Below are 24,277 nucleotides of genomic sequence, written 5' to 3' on the forward strand. Positions count from 1 at the left end.
TACATAGTTCATGTAGGTTGAGCGTATGTTCTAAGGAAATACAGTTTAAATATGTTTGATTATTTATCGGATCATAGAAACCCATTTTCCAAAGATCTTTTCCTTCTCTTCAGGATCGAACATCAATTGCAACGATTTGATAAACGGCTCAATGGGATAGATTTAGATAAGCTAGAGCCCTCCCTAGAAATATATACGAAGTTTTCTCCCTGTACGGCTCGAGATATTAGAAGATATGTCTATGTATCCAATTTTAACTCCTTTTTCTTTGTCTCATTTAGAATATATTTGGACTCCTCATTCTTATTCTTGATCTAGTTGTCAAGACAACTAAAAAAATGATATTTCCGTGTTCCAAGATATTTTATCTTTGCTTTTGAATCATTGGGTTTAGACATTACTTTGTTGATTCTTAATCATTCCAAAACGGCAACAACATACCCCTCTTTCTGATTTATTTCTATTAAAGAATCATAAATGACCGACTCTAACACGATACACTTTTGATCAAACTGAGTTTCCCTAATTGCAACAAATTTTCCTTTTTTGATTTGAAATTTGCTCGAATTGGATACTTTCGATTTAGAAATCGAAAATAGGCTACACTTACAAAGTTGTTCCAACTTATTAATTAGCACTAAACCCTAGATTTTTGCTCTGAGAAATAAATCAATACTTTCTATTCGAGCTACGTCACATAATATTTACACTAAAACCCCCCAAAAATTAGGGTTCTAGTAGAACAAAATAAAGGCTGCTGAGTAAAGAGCACCTTCATTCCTATACAAAAAATAGGGCGGATGTAAGAATCCATGATCGATCATGTCCTTCAAGTCGCACGTTACTTTGATCCAAATAAAAGACAATATAACCACCGAACAAATGACTTTATCGTGATTCCATAATCGAATCAATCACATGTAGTTCCAATTTTGGTTAACCTTCTAGCCAAATTTTTCTTTCTCGTTACAGCATGAAAGTGACCGCTCGGAAGATCGTACTCGATCCGAAAATGGGGGTGCGTAGTTTTTCAGACGTAGAATGGACCAATTCCAAGCACGAGATTCATTCCCCAGTTCACTGCAGATAATTTGTTGAGAACCAACGTTCACGTGTCGAACAAAAAAGTAAGAAGAAATGGAAAAACAAAAAGGGTGGCAAATCTTTTGGCCTTTTCCTCTCGACTTTCCCATTTGACGCGGGACCATCATTGTTCTCTTCCCCGCAAGAAAAGAGCTGCGAGCGACTTGCACAGTCAAAAGTGGAAATTATCTTCACTCAACCCCCCAACTTTCACCTTTCTTTTTTCTTTTTCTTTTAGTTTTACAAGAAAGAATCACTCGTTTTTGGGTCCTCAAGATCACGCTCTCTCCTTTCTTAGTTTGTGTCACACTGTGTGTTGAGTGGAGAAAGGGTTATGGTGACTGAGAACTGAGGAGGACTCGTGTGTGTGCGTGTGTTAAAACTGAAGTTGCTGATGGCGTGCATGAAGCTGGGATCGAAGTCTGAAGTGTTTCACCTTGATGGCAATACCTGGTTTTTGTCTCCATTCTCACCATCTTCGTTTTCCTTTGTGGTTCACCCGCCATTCTTAGTATTCACTTGCTTGGTAAACAGTTCGTGTTGAATTTCCTGACATGGGCATGTGATGTTAGTGCAATGCAATTGCAATTTGATGATCTGGGAAAACGAAGTTCGGAAAATTCTGGTCTCTTGGTTGATGAGCATTTAAGGAAGAACGTATGAACGTGGATGATGGAACAGAGTTAGATTCCGCGCGCGGTGAGGATGAGCTGTGTTTAGATTACGACGACTCACCTGGACAAAGTATAGATGTGATATGATTTGTCAGTTTAGCTGAAGTAGGAACATGTTCTGTTTTTCGATGTGATCATCTACCTGCTTAATGTTTAATCTGGATTACATTGGTTTCACTTGATCATGTTAGCTGTCAAGATCGTCATTCTCCTGTCTGGAAAATCCAATGCAGTCACTTAGGGATGGTGCAATTTGTTCACGGTGCCATTTTAAATGTAACTGGGTGTTGCATTTCCGAGAACAGTTTTCGTAAATTTGGGATTGAAAGAGAAGGGCATGATGGCTAGCAGCATCTTATTGCAGAAGAAATGGTCGGGGTTCGAACTGGTCTATAGTAATACTAATTTAATTATTATCTTTCGACTCTAGGTCAGGCTCGATGCACGGTAGACTGTTTCTTAGATAATTATACTCACCAAACGGTAAAAATGTTCAAAAGACAGAATCATCCGCATTTTAGTGGTTACGCAAAGCAGCATACTAGATAGTATTTGTATCTGGTGAATAGGTGGTCCTCACAATTATGTGATATCCAATAGATGCTGCACTAACTGATTTAGAAACTTATAACGCCAATGAGAAGGTAAATCACAATTTGATTTGTGGACAAAAGAATTGACTGATCCATTTTTGTCGTATTTTCCAGGGTTAGCTCAACCGGGCTTCCAAGTGATGTCACTGTTGAAGTTGGAGATGTGTCCTTCCATCTACACAAGGTATGGCCTGCTTCTTATGCCTTATACTTAAGGTGTAATACCTTGATAATGCAAATGGCAACAAGGAAAAAGACCGGCTGAAACAGTTTTCATTAAGCCACTCAATATGCTAGTGCGATAGCCAAATATTTTCTTTTTCAGGTTTACCAAACTAATAGAACCAGTTCATGATATGATTAATCAGCTTTTACATTACTTTAAAGTTCTATTGAATGATCATGTTCATTCTACATACAACTCTTTCTGGATTCATTCTATTACAGTAAGAACGTCGTGTCAGCCAAACTGATACCAAATATCATCATACATCATGTTATCACATGAATTTGTTTTCGGTCTTACAATTTTCAGTCTTCTGCACATTGTGAAAGTTTTTTGTGGTGGGCATGATGGGGTTGCACTTTAGATATTGAAGATATCATACTATTCAAATTAACTGCGGTTACTGAATATGTCTGAAGAAAACCGACAGAAGTTCATGTTTATCATGAAAACGAGAGTCTGCTAGAACCGCTTTTGTGTCGGGTCTATAGCATAGCTCAAAATGGTTTCACTTTGAGGTAGTATGATCATCGGACAAAGATTTAGTCTTAGACTGTGTTGGGAATAGAATAAGTTGTGTGGCAACTGAAGGTGACCATTCTCCTTAGCATTTAAGTTGGAAACGAACTGATTCGATATACATAGTTGCTTTGAGAAAATTTGGAAAAATTCTCAGAGAATAAGTACAGAGGCTAAATGCACTGGCAGGTAACTGTCTAATTATGCTGCCCCATGTTTTGTAGTCGATCTCTTCCTATACTTTCCTTGGTTTTTTTTGCTGTCCTTTCACGGTATTATGACGAAAGAACATCTCCACTACCTGTGATTATGCTTGAAATTGTGTCTCCATTTTGGGTTGAGAATTCTCTTGCTTCTGTCGCACAATTAGTTTCTAATTCTTATGTTTTTGGCATGCAAATCAGTTTCCATTGCTATCTAGAAGTGGGGTACTAGAAAGCCTCATAGGAGAAGCTTCAGGTAAGGACGAGCAAAACTGCACATTGCAACTTCATGACGTTCCCGGCGGTGCCAATGCTTTTCTCCTCGTGGCCAAGTTCTGTTATGGTGTCAAAATCGAGCTCACTCCAGCAAATGCAGTGAGCCTCCGATGCGCAGCCGAATATTTCCAAATGAACGAAGACTATGGAGAGGAAAATCTCATCATGCAGACAGAAAAGTTCCTGAATGAGATCTTTGGCAACTGGACCGACTCAATCAAGGCTCTCGAGACCTGTGAAGAGGTTCTATCGCGCGCCGAAGAGGTTCATATCGTATCGAGATGCATCACTTCCTTGGCGATGAAAGCTTGTGCGGACGTTAGTCTGTTTAGTTGGCCCGTATCGGGAGACAGCGACGTGAAGAGTCCAGTAGGTACCATATTTTGGAATGGAATCCGCACGGCTTCCAAATCGCGTACCTTAAGTGAGGACTGGTGGTACGAGGATGTCTCTTACCTGAGATTATCATTATATAAACGGTTAATCACTGCTGTTGGATCAAGAGGCATGAAGCCCGAGAAAATTGCTGGGTCGATCATGCATTATACAAAGAGGCATCTCCCATTGATGGGCAGGCATTCGGGCTTCGACAGCGGTGAGTTCCCTGCATCAGGGTCGACCATTTCTTCCTTATCTGATGATGATCAACGGAATCTTCTTGAAGAGATAGTGGAGTTACTCCCAGATCAGAAGGGCGTGACCCCCACTACGTTCTTGCTCAGGCTTCTTCGAACATCCATGATCTTAAAGGCCAGTCCAATGTGTAAAGAGAAACTAGAGAAGTGCATCGGGTCGCAGTTGGATCAAGCGGTGCTCGAGGACCTCCTTATTCCCAATGTCAGCCATTCGATGGAGACTCTTTATGATATCGAGTGTATTCAACGGATTCTTGATCATTTCATGGTGGTAGACCGCGATGCATCCGATCCCATCTCGAGCTGCGTACCAGATGAGGGGCAATTGATGGGAGGCCCTCACTCTCTGACTCCGATAACAATGGTGGCCAACTTGGTGGATGGTTATCTTGCCGAGGTGGCAACAGATGTTAACTTGAAGTTGCCGAAATTCGAGTCCATTGCTGCAGTTATCCCTGATTATGCCAGGCCACTGGATGACGGTATTTACCGCGCAGTCGACATATATCTCAAGGTAAATATGGATTCGTACTCTGTTCTTCTTGCCGGTGTTACTTCCCATGCCCAAATCGCCATGTTTTGTCAGCAATTTGTACAATCAGATGGCAAATGCCATTGATCAACTTAAAACGTTCTGTCCTGTATGTGTCTTGCGAGTGCACTCTTGGCCGTTAAGCTTCTATTTCAGGAGTCAATCTTCTCATGTTACGTCCAATTCTTGTCCCATTAATTTCTCATAGAAATACTAATGTGCTTCTTACTATTAGGCCCATCCATGGCTCACAGATTCTGAGCGGGAACAGATATGCAGGCTCATGAATTGCCAGAAGCTCTCCATGGATGCCTGCACTCATGCTGCTCAGAACGAAAGGCTTCCTCTCCGAGTAATTGTCCAAGTCCTGTTCTTCGAGCAACTTCGCCTCCGAACATCTATTTCCGGATGGTTCTTCGTGTCCGACAATCTCGAGAGCTCGCAAAACCTGAGCACGAATGTCGCGCTAGCCCGAACAAACGGGCCAGGTCAGGGAAGCAGCGTACAGAACCAAATTGTTGCGTTCGACGAAATGAAGGAGCGTGTGTTTGAGCTCGAGAAAGAGTGCTTGAGCATGAAAGAAGAGCTTCAAAAGGTGCTGAGGAATAAACGGGGTTGGAACATTTTCTTCAAGAAACTCGGATTCAGATTTAGGCCGAAGACTAGTGACCCGAATGCCGCCAAACCGCCACACGATGCAAGGGACTCGGCACCACCAAAGGCTCCGCCGGAGAGCGGAAGGACGGACCGCAATAACGGTGAATTAGGAGATTCGAGATGATTTACTGAAGAGATGTCCAGTCAGTATCGAAATAATGTTGGTCTCTTAAGCTTTTAACATTAGCTAGTAATGACTTGTGGATTCTGGGGTGCTTTTCTTCTTGAGGCAGATTACATTATAGACGTCTTCTTCTCTAGTTTGATGCATGATCCTGCTAGTCTGCACTGTGAAAGGAAAAATCAGATGCTTAAGGCCAGTTAAAAGTCATTGATGATTGATCTGCTCCAATCCAACCATCTGGACTAATGTTATTTCAAAATTATGTCAAATTGCATTCCATCATTGTCTATATATTTTTTTGGCTAATTTTCCTTCTCTATCAAGTTGAGATCTCTGAAATTTTTGGGATTCTGTTAGCACTCTTACAAAATTGACATAATTTATTCCTCAATTTGTCATAATGAAGATTAAAAAGAAGGTTTAACATGACGAAAAATCCCAAACTAGAACACTTATGACAAGTTTACCACAAACTAATTTTTTGACCACTAAAAATCCCAAACCGATACTCTTGTGACAATTTTACCCTTCGTTATTTTTCGTTAAATAACATATATAATTTTATATGGAGAGACAGATGACAAAAAACAAACAAAGAAAGCATTTTAATTAAGAAAAGAATTAATGATTTGACCGTCAAATTTGAAAGATAAAAACAAATACAAAATAAAGATAAAGATATTAATTCACAATACAAATTAAAGAGGATACATGTCGATTAGTCTTTTCAACGTGCGACGGTACAAGTGATTGGTTGATATTATGAAGTTCGAAAAAAATGTAAGAGAAATCTTAATCTTGCGTGTGGAATGTGATTAAACTCTAGACTCTTTAATAGGTTCAATTAAATTCTAAACATTTTTTTCGAAAAGTGTAATCAAATTCTTTTTATGGATAGAAACTAAAGTTGCTTACTTGGCACTTAAAAGTTGCCTACATGGCACCTTTAAATAACATCTTTAATAAAAAGTTTTAAAATTTGATTGCATGACTTAATTGAATCAATTATAGAGTTTAGGACTTCAATATATTTTTTGGTAAAGGTTTATGACTAAATTGAACCTATTGAAAGATTTAGGATTTTATTTCACTCCGAACGCAAAATTTAGGATTTATGGTTCAATTTTCTCTATAGAGTTGTAATGACATGTGAGGTCAAATTTTTTTGTGGATCTAAACTTTCTAAAATATGGAAACCATAACTATAAACTAGTTCACAAACCGGACCAAGTTATTGGAATTTTATAAATTATACTATTGCAAGATGGTCATTAGATTTTGACATGTAGAATCATTTACAATTTGGTTGAGGTGTTTAAAGCCTAAAATGTATTTCTTTTTTGCATTTTTTTTCATAATTTAGAGATAATTCATGATTAACCGTGTTTGCATAATGAACAATTAGTTGCTATCTTCGCATTTTGCCAAATAAAATAGAATAAATACTTACTTCTAAACCAGTCGTTAGTCTTATACATACTGGGTACTATATAGCATGTATATTTATTTTCCTAAAAATACGTGGAAAACGAATTCAGCATTATAATAACGAGATCCAAAGATGATATCATCATAAATTTACATCAACTGTCTTAAAATGCAAAAGAGGTTGTGTATCAAAACACAATCATTTTAATGATAATATTTTTTTATATCGTATATGATAATTGAATTTCGCCATCACTTCATCTTAACAATCTAATGTTAAGTAAAAATCACATTTTGTTCACTTTTGTGAAAATGATGTGCCATAACCATTTCTCCGAGTATGATAATCCACGTACTTTATTGTTTAATTAACCAAAGATTCAATACCACATAAGATAAAAATCGAAGCTAACCTTACACGAGCAATACTATGTAATTCGTTTTCCTTCGTAAGAACAACGAATTTGCCACGTGGGAAATTTTATTGAAATTCATGTACCATACGTGTATATTTCATGTATAAATACGAGTATTTTATTAAGAATATTAGTTTTCCTTTGATTTTTATTAAAAGATTAGTCATCAATCTCCCTCTCTCTCTCTCTCTCTCTCTCTCTCTCCGGTGCAAAGCATTCCAGAGACCTCAACGCTGAAGAAATTTCCGACGAAGAACGCCAGAAGGATCACAAGGATTCGCTTCAGGTCGAGTTCTGCGCAGTTTCCATTTCGGGTCAGTGAGCTTTCTCTGATCTGTCTCGATCTTGAAATGAGATTTTGTCGTGCTGGGTCCTGCTTGAAATTAGTAAAAGAAAAACAGGAATATCTGATCTTTTCACTGGAAACTGTCTGTACTCGTTCGATCGTTCTTGTTTCGTGTGCTCGGCTTGCGTGTTTTCGGTTTCGGATTGGAGGGTCTCTGGATTTTCAACTTGCACAGCTTCGGTCTGTGTTGGAATGCTTCCCTTTTTGGGGTGGGAGCACGTGTGTGCGGTTGTGAGTTGACCCGGGGGCAATTGGGGTGATTTTCTTTGCAGTGATGACAACGATTGAGACGAGGAGGGAAGACCCACCAAAGAATAAGAGTGGCATGGCGGTTGAGAGCTCAGGTGCTTCGTTCAAGAGATGGGGTAGGAAGTATCCCTTCATCAGATATGGCCTCCCCATGATTTCTCTCACTGTTCTTGGCTCTGTTGGACTTGCCCATCTCTTGCAAGGCAGGTTAGATTCTTCCTTGTTCTAATTATGTCACTAAGTCATGATTTCGATTGGTAAGCTGCTGAGTATGAAACGTGATGGATTTACTTTGTGAGAGGGACCAAAATCGTGTTTTTCCTTCTTTTTTGCTTATGTTGTTTGTGGGAATTGACTAGACTTGGGTTCTTTCTCCTTTGTTTTAGAGCTAATTGCTTATTTCTTAACTGGTGTGCTTGAACGACGAATGATATGATTGTTTCTGTTTGGTGTGCTCGTCTGAGATGGAGTGTGCTCGGCGAGCAATTCATGTTCAGACAATTGCCTGTGTTTCTCAGAGTTTAGCGATTTTGGTTATTCACACAGTGGTTTAACTTTGACATAAAACATTGTTTTGCGGTTTGGACCCTCATGATGTTAGAACCTGACATTCTTTTGTATTTCTTGCTTTTCTGTTTATTATTTGAAGTTTGAACGACATGCTTATCCATTAAATGCCTACCATGAAGACCTTACATCATTGTCTACCTATATAGGCTCGCCTTTGTAATATGATTATACTGGTTGTCATGTCTAAGGTCTTGGATATGGGCAACCGTTGGTACACTCTTTTTTTGTTTCTTTTGCTGAAATGTTGGTCCACTCTCGTTGTGTTAATCAGATTTTGTCGCATGTCCTACGTCTTCTCAAAGCTATCTGATTCTTGTAGTTCAGCAAGGATATTGCAAAAGTGAAAGACGACAATGAGTGGGAGATCATCGAGGAAAGAAAAGCTCTGTCACGAACAGGACCAATAGAAGCATACAAGCCTAAAAAGATCTCATTAGAGGAGGAGCTGAAGGTATGATCCTTTAGCTAGGACCCTTAAGGTAAGTTCTCTCTTGCCTTGTGGTTCACATCTAATCAGCACATTTCTCTGGTTTTCAGGCTTTCCAAGAGAAGGTCAACATCAACGATTATGAATACAGGAAACTTCCTCGACCAAATGATGGCAAGTCTGGCCAGCGGTGATTTAAAGAAAACACGGGGAGGACCTAAGTTAGGATAGTTTTTTGTTTATCTGGCTTTTTGGGTTGGCATATCCGCCGATTTATAGGCTTTGTGAGAGAAGGCTGTCATAACAAGTATCGTGCACAAGGGAAATTTTCATCTGACCTTCGGCATAGTCAAGCTAGCTGTGGCCTTCAAAGGCAAATGGCTTGTGACAGTTCAAAGGATGTAGCAGCTGCTGAAACATTCCCTCTTTGGCCTTTCACTCTCCTTTTGGAATTTTTGCCCACAAACTTATATTAGTCACATGGCTGATAAACCATATGCAAAATGTTTTGGATGGAATAAGTTTGCGCATAGTAATCTCTAGTGTAATTTGTGTCTATAATATTTTTCGGCCTGACAATAGTAATCCCTCAATATGCTGGTCTTCTTAGATGACTGAACTGAACTAATCCAGTGGTGAGTTTGTGAGGAAACTTTAATCATCTTGATGACTTTGATTGAGATCATACAAGACAAGACTTAGTTGTCTCGTTGATGTTCATTACCTGTTGGTCCTATTATTATACTTTGAAAACTGGCCATAACTTAATGATTGTGTTGAGCCGGGTGGATAGCGGTCTCAATTTTTTATTGTAAAGATGATCTCATTTTAGACGCATTGGCCAAACGTTTGGATGTTACCTTCATGAATCACTTTGGATGAGCTCAATACTGAGCAGCTGTAATTCTGTGGATCAGCTCAGTTTGGATGGATGATATTTGAGGGAAAGCATTAGTGGGCATGATCTTCATCTGTAGAATCTATGACTAATTAGAAGTTCCGTGTCATCTTTATTTTATTTATATATAACCTGCCAAAATTGATCTCCAGTTATGCCACAGTTTAGCACTCGTTTCGCCAATTACTACGACAGCAAAAGAGCCTCTCAATGGTTAAGGAACCTAATGGAAATATGAAACCAATTTGCATGTTAATGTACTGTACTCGCATGAATAATCTTCCGAACATATTCAAAGCTCCAATTTGAGCTTAACTCGAGCCTGGATGGATCGATTTGCGCTGAGTTTGAGCTCGCCATACTTGCTTTGACCAGTCGTTCATGAGCTCGCCATACTTGCTCGAGTTAAAGTATCCAGTAGTGAAATGTCTCGTCCAGGTTATTCCAAAGGCCTAAGCGGATGAGTTTTTGATCGAACGAGTTTGAAAAGAAATCGAAACTCGGTGGCTCAAAAAAGAATTCGATTGTCAATGTGGAACGTCCCAAATGGTCTTTTGAAAGACATGAGCAGTAGCATTTAAAGTTGCTTCCAGTTGTTCCCATGATTTCCTCAAACTTGAAAAACATCTTTGAATTCTACAGGTAAAAAGGGTTTTCCGATTGGGTTAAAGTTAACCAGTATTGAGTCAATATCAATATATGAACTGCCTCGTATGACAGGTCGTTCAATTATGCTCCCCAACCAGTCAATGTATTCTCCTACACACAGACAGGGAGAGAGAAAGAGACGTGCTAGAAGAGTAATATCAAAAGAATTAAGAGGAGGTACATTATATCACCTTTGCCACAATTACAAACATTATACCCAATTCTCCAAAAGAGAGCCCAGTTCTGTTTATGTACATCATCACCCCCAGAAAAACAACAGACGGACCGAAACAAAAATGTCTTAAAACCCTACCAAGTATTCCTTGCGACTTCCCCCCACTAATACCCTCTTTCCCTTCCCTCGAATCTTATTCATTTACACATAAAAGCATGGCCAAATCTCAAAAAGAGCCTCTCCCAATCGTGCCGATTCAAACCCCTTGGCTTGATCACCCCCACGGTACAACAAAAAACAGGCACTTGAAAAGCCACTAGACAACACATAAACCGAAATCTTACGTAGCTACCTCGGCTTCGGGTGCGACCCAAGCGATAATAGTGGTTGCATTAGCCTCTGGGCTGAAGGGCTACCTAGTAATGTAGCTTGAGACCGGGTGAGCATCTCAGCCATGGACGGCGTCTGATAGGCCTGGACGAGGCTGGACCTATCGGTGGAGTCGCCTCTGGCAGTCGCTCGCTGCCACGAGTGCGAGCTTAGTCCAGAGAGGATATATGCTCGACCTGAAGCCTCATAAACATGCCTGCTTGCCATTCTCTCTTGCATTTCCTTGAGCTCGGCGTCCAAAGCGATGCTCAGGCGGTCACCAGATTTAGCTGACAAGGATTCGGAAAGAACCCTACGGCAGTTCTCAAGAATAGAAGCAGCAACAGCCAGGTCTCCTTGCTCAGCTGCAGCACGAGCCTGCGCCATCGCCTCCGCTGCTCGGACCCTGTTTTGCTGCCTATCAACCTCTATTGAGACAATTTCTTCTCCGGCTATCTCAGGTCTCTTTATCGTGACTTCTTCGCCTTCAGTCGAAACAAACTCTTTCGTTAAAGGATCCCTATATATGCACATGACATTCAAAAGTGATGTTTCGGAGCTTGAAGCCTCTGCGGGAATGTTGATAGAAACCAGAAAGTCCCTCTCTTCATCAGCATAGAGGTCACCCACATCAATGCTACTCGAGCATCCATCGGCCATTATGCGGCTTGGGTAACTTCCGGCTTTTAGAGAACTAATTTTCAAGCTTGGGTGCAAAGATTCGATCTTTACTTGCAACTCTTGCACAACAACACTGAGTAGGCCACCGATGCATTGTGCAAAGGCATCCTGAATCGCAGCCTCTGTCTCGATGAAGGAGAATGTGCCTCCAGATGTCTCTGATATAGAGTGCATAGCTGAAGAGTCATGATCAGTGCCAAATCCAAAAGTATGCACAGGTATTTGGAACCCACTGTTGTCACTTCCGTTGATGGACAAGGGGAGAAGTGGGTGACCATTTGGTTGAGGACGATTTTCGCCAGAACCGCTGATGGTGTAAGTATCTTGTCCATCGGACAACAGTATAACACTTGCCACTGGGTTTTTCTGCTTCCGGTCAGCCATTACCTTAGCACCCTTTCTTAGGCCTTCGGCAATGTTGGTCCCACCATTTGCCACCAAGGAATTCACGGCTTGAAGTGCCTGCTGCCGTCCTACGTCAGACATGCGGCGGAGGGGGAAGAGGCGCCGAGCAGTGGAGGAAAATGATATCACCGAGAGTCGATCGGCTGAGCTAAGGTTCTGAATAACAAACCCCATGGCACGTTTTAGCAGTGCTAGTTTAGTACCCGCCATGCTACCACTGATGTCAAGCACCGTAACCAGGTCAATGGGAGCACGTGGGGTTTGCGCGACTTGTGGGAAGCTAACATTTTTCTGACTTGGGTTTTGTCTCCCAGCAGCTGCAACTGCCTTAAGATGGACCAGGACAGAGAAGTTGTCTCGAGAATTGGACCGTGGCATAGCTGAAACTTCAGGATACACCCTGACCTCCAAAGTTCTTGAGGAATTCCCACCTGCAACTTCACTACAGGAGTTCTTTTCTGCGACTGCAGGTTGGAAATCAAAGGGTTCGTCATCATCAAATACTCCAGGCTCTGGAGCCTGGAATAGGGGAACAATGTGGCGCCGGTGCGAATCACGTCGGGGCGGAGGACGAAGCATGGTCACCACAGCATCGTCGTGGGCCCAACGTACAGGATTTCTCGACGCACTTCGCGGGATAGCGTCCAGACACGGTACTTGTGATGGGATCTCTTTCCATTTTGCCCGGCAGACTGGGCAGATTTGGTTCCCATACTTGACATTTGAAGCTATGCAGTGGAAATGGAACGAGTGGGAACACTCTGCAGTGAATATAGCGTGGCCTCCTCCTTGTTTTATTTTGTTCAAGCAAATGGAGCAAGTCTGCTAAACATGGGAGTAAAGAGTCAGTAACAATTGCAACACAGCGAAAAAGAAGAAAGTGCTATATTTGATACTGCAAGAAGAGCATACTGCAGATAACCAAAAGGGATAAGCCAGAAAAGGCTTAATTGATGGACTTGAGGTTAGTGTTAATATAAACTGAAGGTTAGTTAAGGCTATGCATATAACAAGCTTCGAAATAGGAGAAAACGCATCAAGGAGCAAAGTAACACCCAAAGATGTTTAACTTGCAGGAGATCTTCATTGAACATTCTGCAGAAAGTAAAACCAAAAGGCAGAGGCAACTCCCAACTCTACAAGAACTAGCAATCGGCCCAATTCAAGTTACTGCATTTCAGCATTAAATTTCCAATTCATGCTGCTTTTTTATAAGCACCTTTAAGTCATTGGCTTATTTGCCAGAAAGTTTCAAAAACGAACAGTCGACATACACGAACACGAAAAAAGCTACTTTTCCACATCAAACAGCGGGAAAGTAATGCTATTCTTGACAGACCAAGGCAAAGTAGCACTACTCCTGCAAGGGACTAATGAACTAATCTTCAAACACATAAAAGATCTACACATCCAAAAAGAAAATATACTAGAGCCAGAAGCAGGCATAAATCACCAGCCGGTGCTTCTCAGAGTAGCATTAAAATGAATATGCAATGAAGACAATTTTTTAATTCAACAGTTGTGATGGGCACAGAACAAGAGCTTATGCTTCCAAGCACAGCGAACAGTGTCATATTTAGTCCAACAAATCGTCAGAAGCAGGAAACGGAAGATGAAACAAAAGCTGCAATCACATGCCACATAGTAGATCAAGAAAGTACGTAGATCTTTCCCCTGTCCCCATCAGTATGCATAAGAACCAGAAACTTCCCTCTGAACTCAAAATGGACAAGCAATCGACGGTACTAATCCAACAACAAAAAACGCCTTCCACTCCAAAAATTAACCCAAAACCAAACGTAGCTTAGAAAATGTCAGTTTCCATGTCCGAACTGAGATTTTCAGTTTGTGCAATTACCAAAATCATATAAAGAAACCCAAAAGACCAAAGAAACTAAAAAAGACAACTTTACTAAAACTTTCCCAACTCCGTTATAGACCAACAAAAGAGACCGTCGAAATTGAATGAGACAGAGAGAATAAACCTTGGACGACTTGCTTCCGCTCCTATACAACTTCAAGCCACGAGAGGAAGGAGTTGGCGTCATGGGCCTTGGACCATCCCCGTCCCAATTCCCTGGCGAAAGCAAGGCAGCATTTGACAATCTATCGGTCGAAGCATCGAGATTATTGGAGGGCGGCTCCTCCAGAGTTCTGGGGACGTAGACACACAGATTTAAGCCCAAAGCAAGCTTGGCTTTCCTCCATTTACTCGCCATTTCTTTTCTTCCTGGCACTAGTGAGATCTCAACACACTTAAAGAGAAACCCAGAAACCGTCTAGCCACAAGCACACAAAAAACCCACCAAAGTTCTCGCCTTTCTGGCTCGAAACGAAAGCCACAGATCTCAAGAAGTTATCTTGGGTTATCTTGGGGAGCTCGGTAGCTGTCTTTGACCTGAGAGGGTTATTGGAACGAGAGAGAGCGAGAGAGAGAAGGGCTTTAGGAAAAGTTTAAGTGGAACACGAAAACCAAGAGACAGGGGGAGAGAGAGGGCGGTTTGTATGGAGAAGAGAGAAATGTCGAAGGGGTATTTTGAAAAAGGGTATGAAGGGAAACGTCAAAACGGAGGACTGGGTCATATAAAGACGAAGATGAACCAAGTGGGTTGCTGCTGCTGCTGCTACTTGGAGCCAGCATCCTCGGCCGCCATTAGAGAGAGAGAGCGAGAGAGAGAGGGAGAGGGAGAGGGAGATGGGTTCCTGAGTTTTGACCTGGTTGGTTTTTGCAAGGTGGTAAAAAGGAGGATGATGAGGAGGTGGTGGTGGTGTGGTGGATCAGATAAAGCACGTTTTGGTTGAATTGTGAAAGGTGGTTGCTTTATCATGGCACCAGTCTCTCTCTCTCTCTCTCTCTTCCTTCCTTCTTTTTTCTTATTTTATAGTTTCTTCCTTTTGTTTTCTGTCTTTTGACTTTCAGTACTTTTTGTAAATAATCTTTTCTCTCCTTTTTTTCCTCCTGAAATAAAACAACTACTGCCAATATAAGAAAGAAAGAAAGTATTATAGTCACGCAGAAACAGAGATAAATTATTTTGATTGCTCTTAGAGGATTGAAGATTAATTGAAGGAGTATTAAACTTTTTTTTTGCTTAGTTAAACCGGTTTTTTTCCATGTTGAATGGCGTCTGAGCCGTACCTTTGGCGCAATTACAATAGTAACATATGCGACAAATATCAATGTTTTATTAATTTTGTAGCATTATAACCTTTTTAGTACTTAAACAACAAATTCATATAATTATTTATTTAGAAATAATCTAACATTTCGGGGGATTATTTTATGTAGACATATATATTTGTCCTTGTTTCGCAAGGTGATTGGATATACATAAATTATGTTGCCCTTCTTTATTTCTTGAAAAAAAAATTCAGATATATAAACTTAGGACACTATTTACTTAAGATGAACAAAAAAAAGCATAGACATATATTTTAGATAATTAGATAACAATGAACAAGAGTGAATCAAAAGCCAACAAGGGGAAAAAGAAGTGTTGACGTCGAAAGTAGGTAATGAAAGTCTTCAACGCCTGTTCTTTTTTTATTAGGAAGGGTAAAAAAAGTTCCAATATGATAATCACCAACAGGGTTTGAGGAAGAGAATTTGTGAAACTTGCATAATTCATTGAACCAGCATGATTGGATAGTTTCCGAGATGGGTAAAAGATGTTACAATATAAGTTTTAAGTTTCAAAATTTCGAACGGGTATAAAGGAAGTTCCAAGGTTGAGGTCATACCGATCCTCTACCCACCACACACCTTGTATCTAGTAGTCCGTATTTAGCCTTTAAATAGATATATATGCATCTAAAAATTTAATATTTTCTCTTTTTATTATGAAGTTTCAAAATGTGTGAATGATAGGAGGAATTTTATATTGTGTATTTTACTTTGGATGTGATTATGTCTTTAGGATTATAATTTTTTTTTAATTTTTAATGTTGATTATGTTTCTGACAAATTTCTTATTTAACCAAAAAAATGTAGAACCATTCCAAGTACCAAAAAGCCTTGGAACCGATGCCCATAGGGTAGGTTCTAGACTGGGGCCAAGAACTTACCCTCCACCGTAGAACTGCACTCCCTTAATCACAAGAAAGGAAGTCCAAGTCTAAGGTCTGCATAGTAACGTTTCTGTTTTCAAAAATAATTTCTGATCAGAAATAGTTTTTTCTATTTATATTTCTTGGAATAGTTTCTGAGCAAAAAATAGCTTTTAGTAACTGCACAAAATTTCTATTTCTAGAATAGAAAAGAATAGAAACGCGTTTAGGGCGCGAATGATCCATTTCTATTCCATGGACGAGTTTCTCCCTTCTGGACTACCGGCGGAGGACGGCGGGTGGCGGTGGGGGAAGGAGGACGGTGGTTGGCGGCGGCAGAGGATGGCGGCGGTTGGCGGCGGGAGGCAGTGGAGCACGGCGGTCAGCTGCGGAGCACGGTGGCTTCGGGCGGCAGTGACGGCAGCGGGGGGCAGCGGCGGGAGGTGGTTGGCGGCGGAGGGTGGCCATCGTCGGTCGATGGAGCACGGCGGCCGGTGGCGAAGGATGGCGGCCGATGGTGGGTGACCGCCGGCATCGGGTGGCCAGGGGCGGGAGGTGGCCGGCGGCCGAGGGCAGCCAGAGCCGGTTGGTGGCCAGCGTCAGGCGGTGGAGCATAATGGCCGGCGGCGGAGGATGGTGGCCGGTGGTGGGTGGCCGGCGGCGGCGGAGGACGGTGACCGGTGGTGGGTGATCGCCGGAGTCGGGTGGTTGGCGGGGGGAGGCGGCCAGCGCAGGGTGGCGGCTGGCGTTGGGCGATGGAGCACGGCGGCCAGCGGTGGAGGATGGCGGCCGATGGCGGGTGGCGACAAGCGTCGAGCGGCGGAGAATAGTGGTCGATGACAAGAAGCGGCCGGGAGGCGGCCAGCGGACGGGAGGCAATCGGAGAGCGCTGGTCGGCGGGCAACGGCGGAAGGCGGGCGGTAGGTGGCGGCGAAGGACGGCGAGAGGCGGCGATGGCCGATGGATTGTTTCTTGTTTTTGGAGGATTCTAGAAAAAAAATCGTTTCTTTTTTTTCTTGTTCCGAAAACAAGAAGCAGATTTTTTGCTTCTTTTTTTCCAAATCTATTTCGAACACTTTTTGTTCCGAAAAATAAAAAATAGATTTTTTTTACTAAACGGATTTCTGTTCTTTTTCTGTTCCGGGGAACAAAAGAACAAAAAAACAAAGAAACAGAAACGTTACTAAACAGACCCTAAGTATATTAATATATCTAGTTGGAAAAAAATATTCACTTAAAATTTTAAGTCAATAACTTATTGCCCAATTAGGATTTATCAATTGCTTCAAACCAATGCAGCTCAACAATTTCCTCTATATGTTTGATCCCTCTAGTATCGGTCTCGCTCCCCTTTATTCATATATCATTTTAGCAACATATTTCAACTTGAATCTCTACCTCGTTTATACGCATTTGTTTTCAAGCATGGCAATGACTCATGAATGTGTTGTAACACCACACTAAACACCGATATCTGTGTTGGGAGTTGGCTACCAATCAACATATCATATCATTGAGTACTATTGATGTTTTTGGACTTAGGAAAGTTCTATATACTGTTGATTAAGTCATTAGATTGTCATTTCTATTGTTGGATCACAGGTGAAATGAAGGAATATGATATAACATGCCCGATCCAACTTTTGATAAATTGATTGGATGCTTAAGTCTCGAAATCCAAGAAGCTCACCAAGGACATAACTTAAGTAAATGAAATAGGTTGACAGTATTTAAGTCCCGCAAAGATTGGAAAAAATAAACACAAAAATACCATTGACGCTCTACTATGTTAATTTCATTAAGATGGGGTGCCCAATTTGATCGATTCATTATAAAGGTTTAATTTGGAAGTAGAATTCGCGAAACGACTCTCGCTATGTGGCACCTTATCCCATTTCAAAAAGTGGTGCGCCTCTCTAGTATCATTTGTGATGATCCGACTTGCGTTAAATAGATCAATTATCCAAAAAAAACCCTTTAAGATCATGATGATTGGAGGTGGACACGCAACTTACCGGTCACTTCACTTTGTCTTCTCCCAATAATATGATACGTGAGACGTTAAATTATAATCGACAAAGTAGTCAGTATTTCTAATTCAATTCCTTCAATCATGGCTTTTTGTCAAACCTAAAAAAGGATACATACCCGTTTCATTCAAGCAGGATAGGCACGGAAGCTTAACGGTTGGAAGAAACTTGGATTTATCAATGCAAACAACAAGCGATTCGCTGGTGCTTCTATAGATGCAGGCATGCTAGATAGCTGGACAACGTTTTCATTAAACTTCGTGTTTATCGTGCGATACTGTCAAATTAGTTTCCAGAACGTTTGTCTAAGCTTTGTAGTTGGTGATAAGTCAACCCCCTAATAACCCTAGCCGTTTGACTTCCCGAGAGCCGACACAGTGTTAAAAAAACAACAGTATCTGTCCATAGGATGTGCTGTTTCACCTAAAAGAAAGTCAATTATTTTGGTAAAGAGGTACGTGGGATTTGACAGCAAGATGGCGCACTGCTAAGCTCGTTTCTGATTTGTCCAAAGTGAAGGAGGACAAATATTACCATACAAGAGCAATCATCCCAAGAAATGACATTTTCAAAAGCGATTCCTTTTTTTTTTTCTGTCTCTTTTTTATTGTTTGGCTCATGGTATTCGCATCTTAACAAGAGTGGGTACTTATCTATATAAATAGTAAGTCAAACAATCTAAGGACGGAATGGAAGTAGATTAGATAAGGGCGATGATTTCGAAAAACGTCTCTTTAGTGATGAAATTTGATCGAAAGAACTTAGAAAGAGCATGACATTAGAATTCATGCGTATACATAGGAGTCGTATTGTCAAGTTTAGATCCACTCAGGGCTCATAATCTAAACATGCGGCGTATTCCTTTTAAGCTATTAGGGAATGTGCCTCCTTTGTTGAACTATCAATGCTATGTTTTCCATGGTGAAGATTTCCACAATGGAAAATTTGACTCCTTGCCATTTATTATATCAACTGTGATGTTTGTCAAATTAAATTCGTCATTTGAGTTAGGCTAATGATCATCTCAAAAATCAAATATAGTAATAATTATCTTGTGGTTTCATTTAACATTTAGTCACTCTACTCTAGTGTAGCTAGATTACTCTACATCAAGAGACGACCTATAATAGGGCATGAACTTTTGTGATATTTATTAAAAGCTCTATATTGTAAGGCTAAATATAAAATATACGAAGACACATGGTGCTTTACAACCATTCGCTGAACCAGATAGTATATCATCTATATCCGTTCATAGTAACATGCGGTGTCATAATCATCCTAACCGTTGATCCATGAAAATGTGTGTTTGAAATTTGCGAATGAATGGTTACGTAGGTAAAATTTGTCAAGGCAGAGACATGATATAAGGACAGAGAATCCTCATTTTATAGGATGTCACAATCCTCATAATGACTAATCTATATGAAATGTGATTTTGTTTGTTAGTATGAGGATAGGAGATCTACGTCCATAGTGCAGCCAAATGAAAACCCTCTCTAATCCCATACTATGTTAAAATGGGCGTTTCAATTATAGTGGGAAAATGATCAAAAAAAGTTATAAATTTATTGTATTTATACAAATTCAGTCATAAACCTTTTAATTATGCACCTTTTGACAACTTGCCAATATAGTCCTTTCGATTAATTTTGGTGGTCTAGTCAACGTCAGTTGTCTTGCATGGCATAACTAGCGCTGATGTGGACAATCATTTAATTTTTTTTTGAATTATTCTTATCATTATTATTTTTTTCTAACCTTAGGCCAACAAGGCCTGGGTGTTGTAGCCCTTGCCTATGGCCAATGACCTTGGCTGCCCAGGGTGAGAAAAAAAAATAAAAAAAATAAAAAAATAAAAATTTTAGAAAATTTAAAGAATTGTTCACCTCAGCGCCGGTCGCCCGGCCATGCAACGTAGGATGGTTGGCAGTGACTAAATTGTCATGCCAATGATTTCCGGCCAAAATTGGCCGGAATGACTCAATTGGCAAATCGTCGAAATATTTAGTATTAAATTGGCACAATTGAAAGGTTTATGACTAAATTGACATAAGTGCAATAGGTTTTAGGACTAAAATTGCCAAATTGAAAGATTTAGGACTATCGAATTGTTAGAGACACAATTTATGCAGTCATCACTCTCAATTAGTATTTACACGAACTTTTCATTTGGGCCTTTAAAATCTCCGTAACTGAGCCTCCTGAAATCTTTCTTTTACGTAACGAAATTACAAGAAACATTTCTTGTTCGTCTCGTCATCATAATTTTTTTTCCGGTCACAGGAAATCTCTGGAAAACGAGCCTTTCAAAGTATTGGCATGTGTCGACATAAAGAAGCGTCGAGAAAGATTTCACACATCGTTCTCCTTAGTTATACTCGTAATCAATGCTGTCAAAATCCCTCTCTCCATCTTTGACCATTACAATAATCACAAGCACGGGAATGTAAGTTATGGACCATGCCCTAACCCCATTCTTGAGGGCATCATCATATGCAGCATAGAAAGAAAAGCACCATGTCATCACTACATCCACGACTGAGAGAAGATACTGAGGCACCAAATGGACCTGACGTGGCTCCATCATGACGAATCATTTGCTCGACTTTTCTTCTTTTATTTATGTTTTTGGGGTCAAAGTGTTTGATTTTTCTTCTTTTTCTCTATTGCAATGGCTGGCAATTTTTCTGTAATCATTATCAATTTTATGTTTTATTTTTCACGCATGCCACACGTGCACATCAATAGTCGTTTTTGCGGTTCACTATGTCAACCCTGCTGACCTAAGTTCATCATATCAACAGGACGATGCCATTTTACTATTCCTTCTTTCTTTGGCCCTTTTCCCCTTTCTTTAGTATTTCCTTTTCCTAGCTTTTTCTTTTGTTGTTTGCTAAAAATACTCCCTTTTCCTAACTTCTTTTTTTCGTTCTTTAAGTTTTTTTTATCCACGGTCACCTAAGCCTAAGTTATAAAATAATTTGCTAAGCGGGGCAACGTATTTTTATCGGATGTAAAAAGTGATTTATTTGATTCAAATGTCGAATTTCATTCACATAATTTTGTAAGTCACTTTCATGGATCATTTTCTTACACCTCTAGCATTTTGCTTTCAAAATATAAATGAGCATTTGATGAGGAAAAAAGTATGACGACGCCCTTGTCAGTTAGAATATGATGTAGAAGACATAGGAGGTCTCTGTACTTTTTAATAGGGGTGAGCATGATCTTAGGGTAGAATCAGGAATCGGATCGTTTTCCACTAGTCTGGTTTCAGAAATCTAGGTATGCATGGTAGGTTTCAGGTTCCAAAAATTGAGGAACCGATTCTAACGGGCAGGTTTCACGACGTGGAACCTGGAACAAGTAATTGTGTTTTTCTTGTTTTATATTTTCACGCAATTTTGTGGTATTCCATGGTGTATAATTTACAACCACTAGTCTAAGCTTCCATTTTCGGCGATATCCATGACTAAAACTTTTATTTTGTTAATGTTTTATATTCTTTATGTATCTAAATAAGAGTTGTAGTCAGTGGATTGTAGTAATAAATGGTGATTTTTAGAGGTGATAATTCACTACAATCGTTCAATTAAGACTATAGGTAGAACATGAGTAGATCTTGGAACTTGTGACATGATAAGTTTCGGGTTTTAGAGTATGCATGATAGGTTCCAGGTTCTAAAAACTTGGGAACCGGTTTTGACGGATAGGTTTTAGGTGAAACCTCAACCGACCCTTAAACCGCTCATCCCTACTTTTTAATAGGGATTTTTCATGGGGTTGACAGTGAATTCCATCTTTATGGTGGTTTTACTTGATTGGTATCAATTCAATTACATGAAATCGGGATTCCTTATTCTCTGGCTTGAGGGTGTGACAGCGACCAATGAAATGCGTTCTTGGTTTTCTTGTCACCAGTCGAATAAGAAAAGTTTATCCAAACTTGGTAGCATGCCTAACTATGGCATTATTAAAGAAAAAATCTTGACGCAGCCGGCCGGCACCGATAGTAAACAATCTACCCATTGAGATAGAGACCGACCATGAATGAAGAATTATGCCCTTTTACCAGAGAAGAGAGAGAAGAGAGAGAAGGTGGAATCATGCAAAAAAAAAAAACAAAGCCTTGGTCAATCTCAATGAACCCTAAAAAAACATAAATGTCGATGTTCAATAGTCAAATTTTGGCGGTTATGCATCTTCTCTATGTTGATAAGTTCCTAATCGTTGAATTTCATTCGCCTACCATTATTTTCGTTTGACTGGTTTAGGTTCGGCTGGTCCGACCTCTAACGTTTGTCTTTGTCCACGAAAAATCTCCCACGTGGATCTCTCTGCACAGATTCTTGACTTGACTTGGTACAATCTTGCCTGCACGTATTTTTGCTCAAGCTATGCGTATCTGCCGCGGTCGGCTTCGATCAAGGAACCATTTCGAGGAGTTTAAAAGTTCTGCTTTCTAGAAGGAGAAGAACTAGCAATAAGTTGCGCTGTAATGGCATTGAAATTGTTGAAAAAATAAGGAAGATTGATGGAGAGAAATGGTGGGCTGATGGTTGAATCTTCAATAATTTTGAACGGTATGGAAATTGCTAAACTTGGGACAATTTTTAAGAGAATGTGAAGGTGATTACTTAGCTCTACTCTTGCGAGGTTTGACATATGGATACGCCACTAATTAAATATCAAATGAGAGACATGGTCTATATTCATTTATACTGCTTGAATTTGCTTCATGACTTACTATTTGAAATGGTTTTGCTTCCTTGTTTCATGTAGTCATATAAGGTAGAGAAACTTGATTAGACTTGATTTGCATCTCGGCTAATTCATGATCATTGACTTTTGGGATGAGCTGGTTGCTTGTAATGCTTTGGTTAGACCATGAAAAGTGGATGTAGTTTGAACAAGACATGCTTTGGTTTTGAATAATAATGGCTCCCCTTTTGCCAAGGATAAACCGAGCTTTTTAACTCTCTCCGTCAAGGATAAACCGAGCTTTTACCCTCATAAAGGAAAACAAATGAAAGCACTTTTTTCTCCTTCACTCAGGACAAGAAACCTTATATCCACAAAAATAAAATGAGAATGAAAGCAATCGATGATGTTTTGTCCGTTTAAAATTCGCGTACATCCGAATTCGGTGGATTGAGTTAATATAACCGTTATTTTATAATTAACTGGCCAGACAAGGGCGTGTTCCTCTTTTCTTCTTTGTGTCTTTATATAGTTTGTATTTATGAAGATTCCTGGGGCAAAGGTACACATGAAACTAGGGTTGTGATTAAGTTTTGCCCCCAACATATACATAGCAAAAGGTACAAACAATGTAAAGATAAAAGCAGAGAAACATTGAATTGGTGTCGGCTTTACAATCTTCCATACAAATACCACAAGGACCAGTTGTGGTGGTGGAGTATGAGGTGAATCGATCCAAAAGAGTGAAAGGTATAGTGGTTCCAAAGCTGTAAAAAAGGACGAACTGAGTTGGAACGAAGAAAGAGAGGCCACTTGCATGATGCATGCCCTAAATGGACCACTAAAATCGTGCTAAATTCACCAACCCATGAAAGAAAAGTCAATGCACCTGTTCATTTGGGTCCAGGTTGTAACATCAGGAAAAAAGAAATAAAAATAAAACAAAGGATGGGTTAATAGGACACCTAGATTTTGCTTTGCTTTGCTTTGTTTTCATGGACAAACAAGAACCAATTTCCTCTCTCATTCCATGACAAGTAGAACATAGTACTTTTCTTTGGGGCGTGGCACTGAAAAATTGGAGAGAGGCACTTCTGGAAGCCCATCGCATGAATGAGTGGAGGAACAATTTGTCTGTTTTTTTTTTTGGGGAGGGCCTCTTCTCCATTTAAGATGTCTTCTACTGGTCTGTTAGGGCATCAAGTGATTTTTGCACTGGTATTGGATCAATCAAGAATCTTAATCACCATGCCCCATCAGCAAATCTTCTTTTTATGCGTTGAGAATTAATGCACTATCTTCCTTGGAGGAACATGAGCGTCTTGTCGTCAGCCAATTGGTGGCAATGCCAATCTTTGACGT

At 40.2% G+C, this 24,277-nt stretch overlaps 3 protein-coding genes and 1 long non-coding RNA gene across 6 annotated transcripts; 2 read left to right on the forward strand and 2 right to left on the reverse strand.

Annotated features, from left to right (window-relative positions):
* Positions 1 to 1,249: 1,249 nt before the first annotated feature.
* Positions 1,250 to 5,658, forward strand: LOC115690705 (BTB/POZ domain-containing protein At5g03250-like). The gene is made up of 4 exons (XM_030617157.2): positions 1,250 to 1,536; positions 2,465 to 2,534; positions 3,500 to 4,723; positions 4,977 to 5,658. Exons 1-4 carry the CDS (start codon positions 1,478 to 1,480, stop codon positions 5,520 to 5,522), a joined length of 1,899 nt encoding a protein of 632 aa, XP_030473017.2. The 5' UTR covers positions 1,250 to 1,477; the 3' UTR covers positions 5,523 to 5,658.
* Positions 5,659 to 7,522: 1,864 nt separating this feature from the next.
* Positions 7,523 to 9,511, forward strand: LOC115690736 (uncharacterized). 2 transcript variants are annotated; one of them, XM_030617201.2, is made up of 4 exons: positions 7,523 to 7,680; positions 7,985 to 8,168; positions 8,856 to 8,982; positions 9,069 to 9,511. In XM_030617201.2, exons 2-4 carry the CDS (start codon positions 7,987 to 7,989, stop codon positions 9,150 to 9,152), a joined length of 393 nt encoding a protein of 130 aa, XP_030473061.1. In that variant the 5' UTR covers positions 7,523 to 7,680; positions 7,985 to 7,986; the 3' UTR covers positions 9,153 to 9,511. The 2 variants fall into 2 exon arrangements, with proteins under 2 accessions (XP_030473061.1, XP_056168887.1); XM_056312912.1 differs by having other exon boundaries at positions 7,538 to 7,684.
* A 1,151-nt stretch (positions 9,512 to 10,662) lies between these two features.
* On the reverse strand, positions 10,663 to 14,958 carry LOC115690694 (E3 ubiquitin-protein ligase WAV3-like). Of its 2 annotated transcripts, none has more exons than XM_030617133.2 (2): positions 14,120 to 14,958; positions 10,663 to 12,959 (listed from the first exon to the last, which is right to left on the reverse strand). In XM_030617133.2, the coding sequence occupies exons 1-2, from the start codon at positions 14,351 to 14,353 to the stop codon at positions 11,028 to 11,030; spliced, it is 2,166 nt and encodes a 721-aa protein (XP_030472993.1). In that variant the 5' UTR covers positions 14,354 to 14,958; the 3' UTR covers positions 10,663 to 11,027. The 2 variants fall into 2 exon arrangements, with proteins under 2 accessions (XP_030472993.1, XP_030472994.1); XM_030617134.2 differs by having other exon boundaries at positions 10,663 to 12,956; positions 14,120 to 14,957.
* An 8,589-nt stretch (positions 14,959 to 23,547) lies between these two features.
* LOC130138685 (uncharacterized) lies at positions 23,548 to 24,277 on the reverse strand. The gene is made up of 2 exons (XR_008817017.1): positions 23,881 to 24,277; positions 23,548 to 23,682 (listed from the first exon to the last, which is right to left on the reverse strand). It is a non-coding gene; the product is annotated as an uncharacterized LOC130138685 (long non-coding RNA).

This window comes from Syzygium oleosum, unplaced genomic scaffold (genome assembly GCF_021117445.2).
Source record: "Syzygium oleosum isolate NSW1041296 unplaced genomic scaffold, Sole_v2.1 Sole_v2.07, whole genome shotgun sequence".
NCBI lineage: Eukaryota > Viridiplantae > Streptophyta > Magnoliopsida > Myrtales > Myrtaceae > Syzygium > Syzygium oleosum.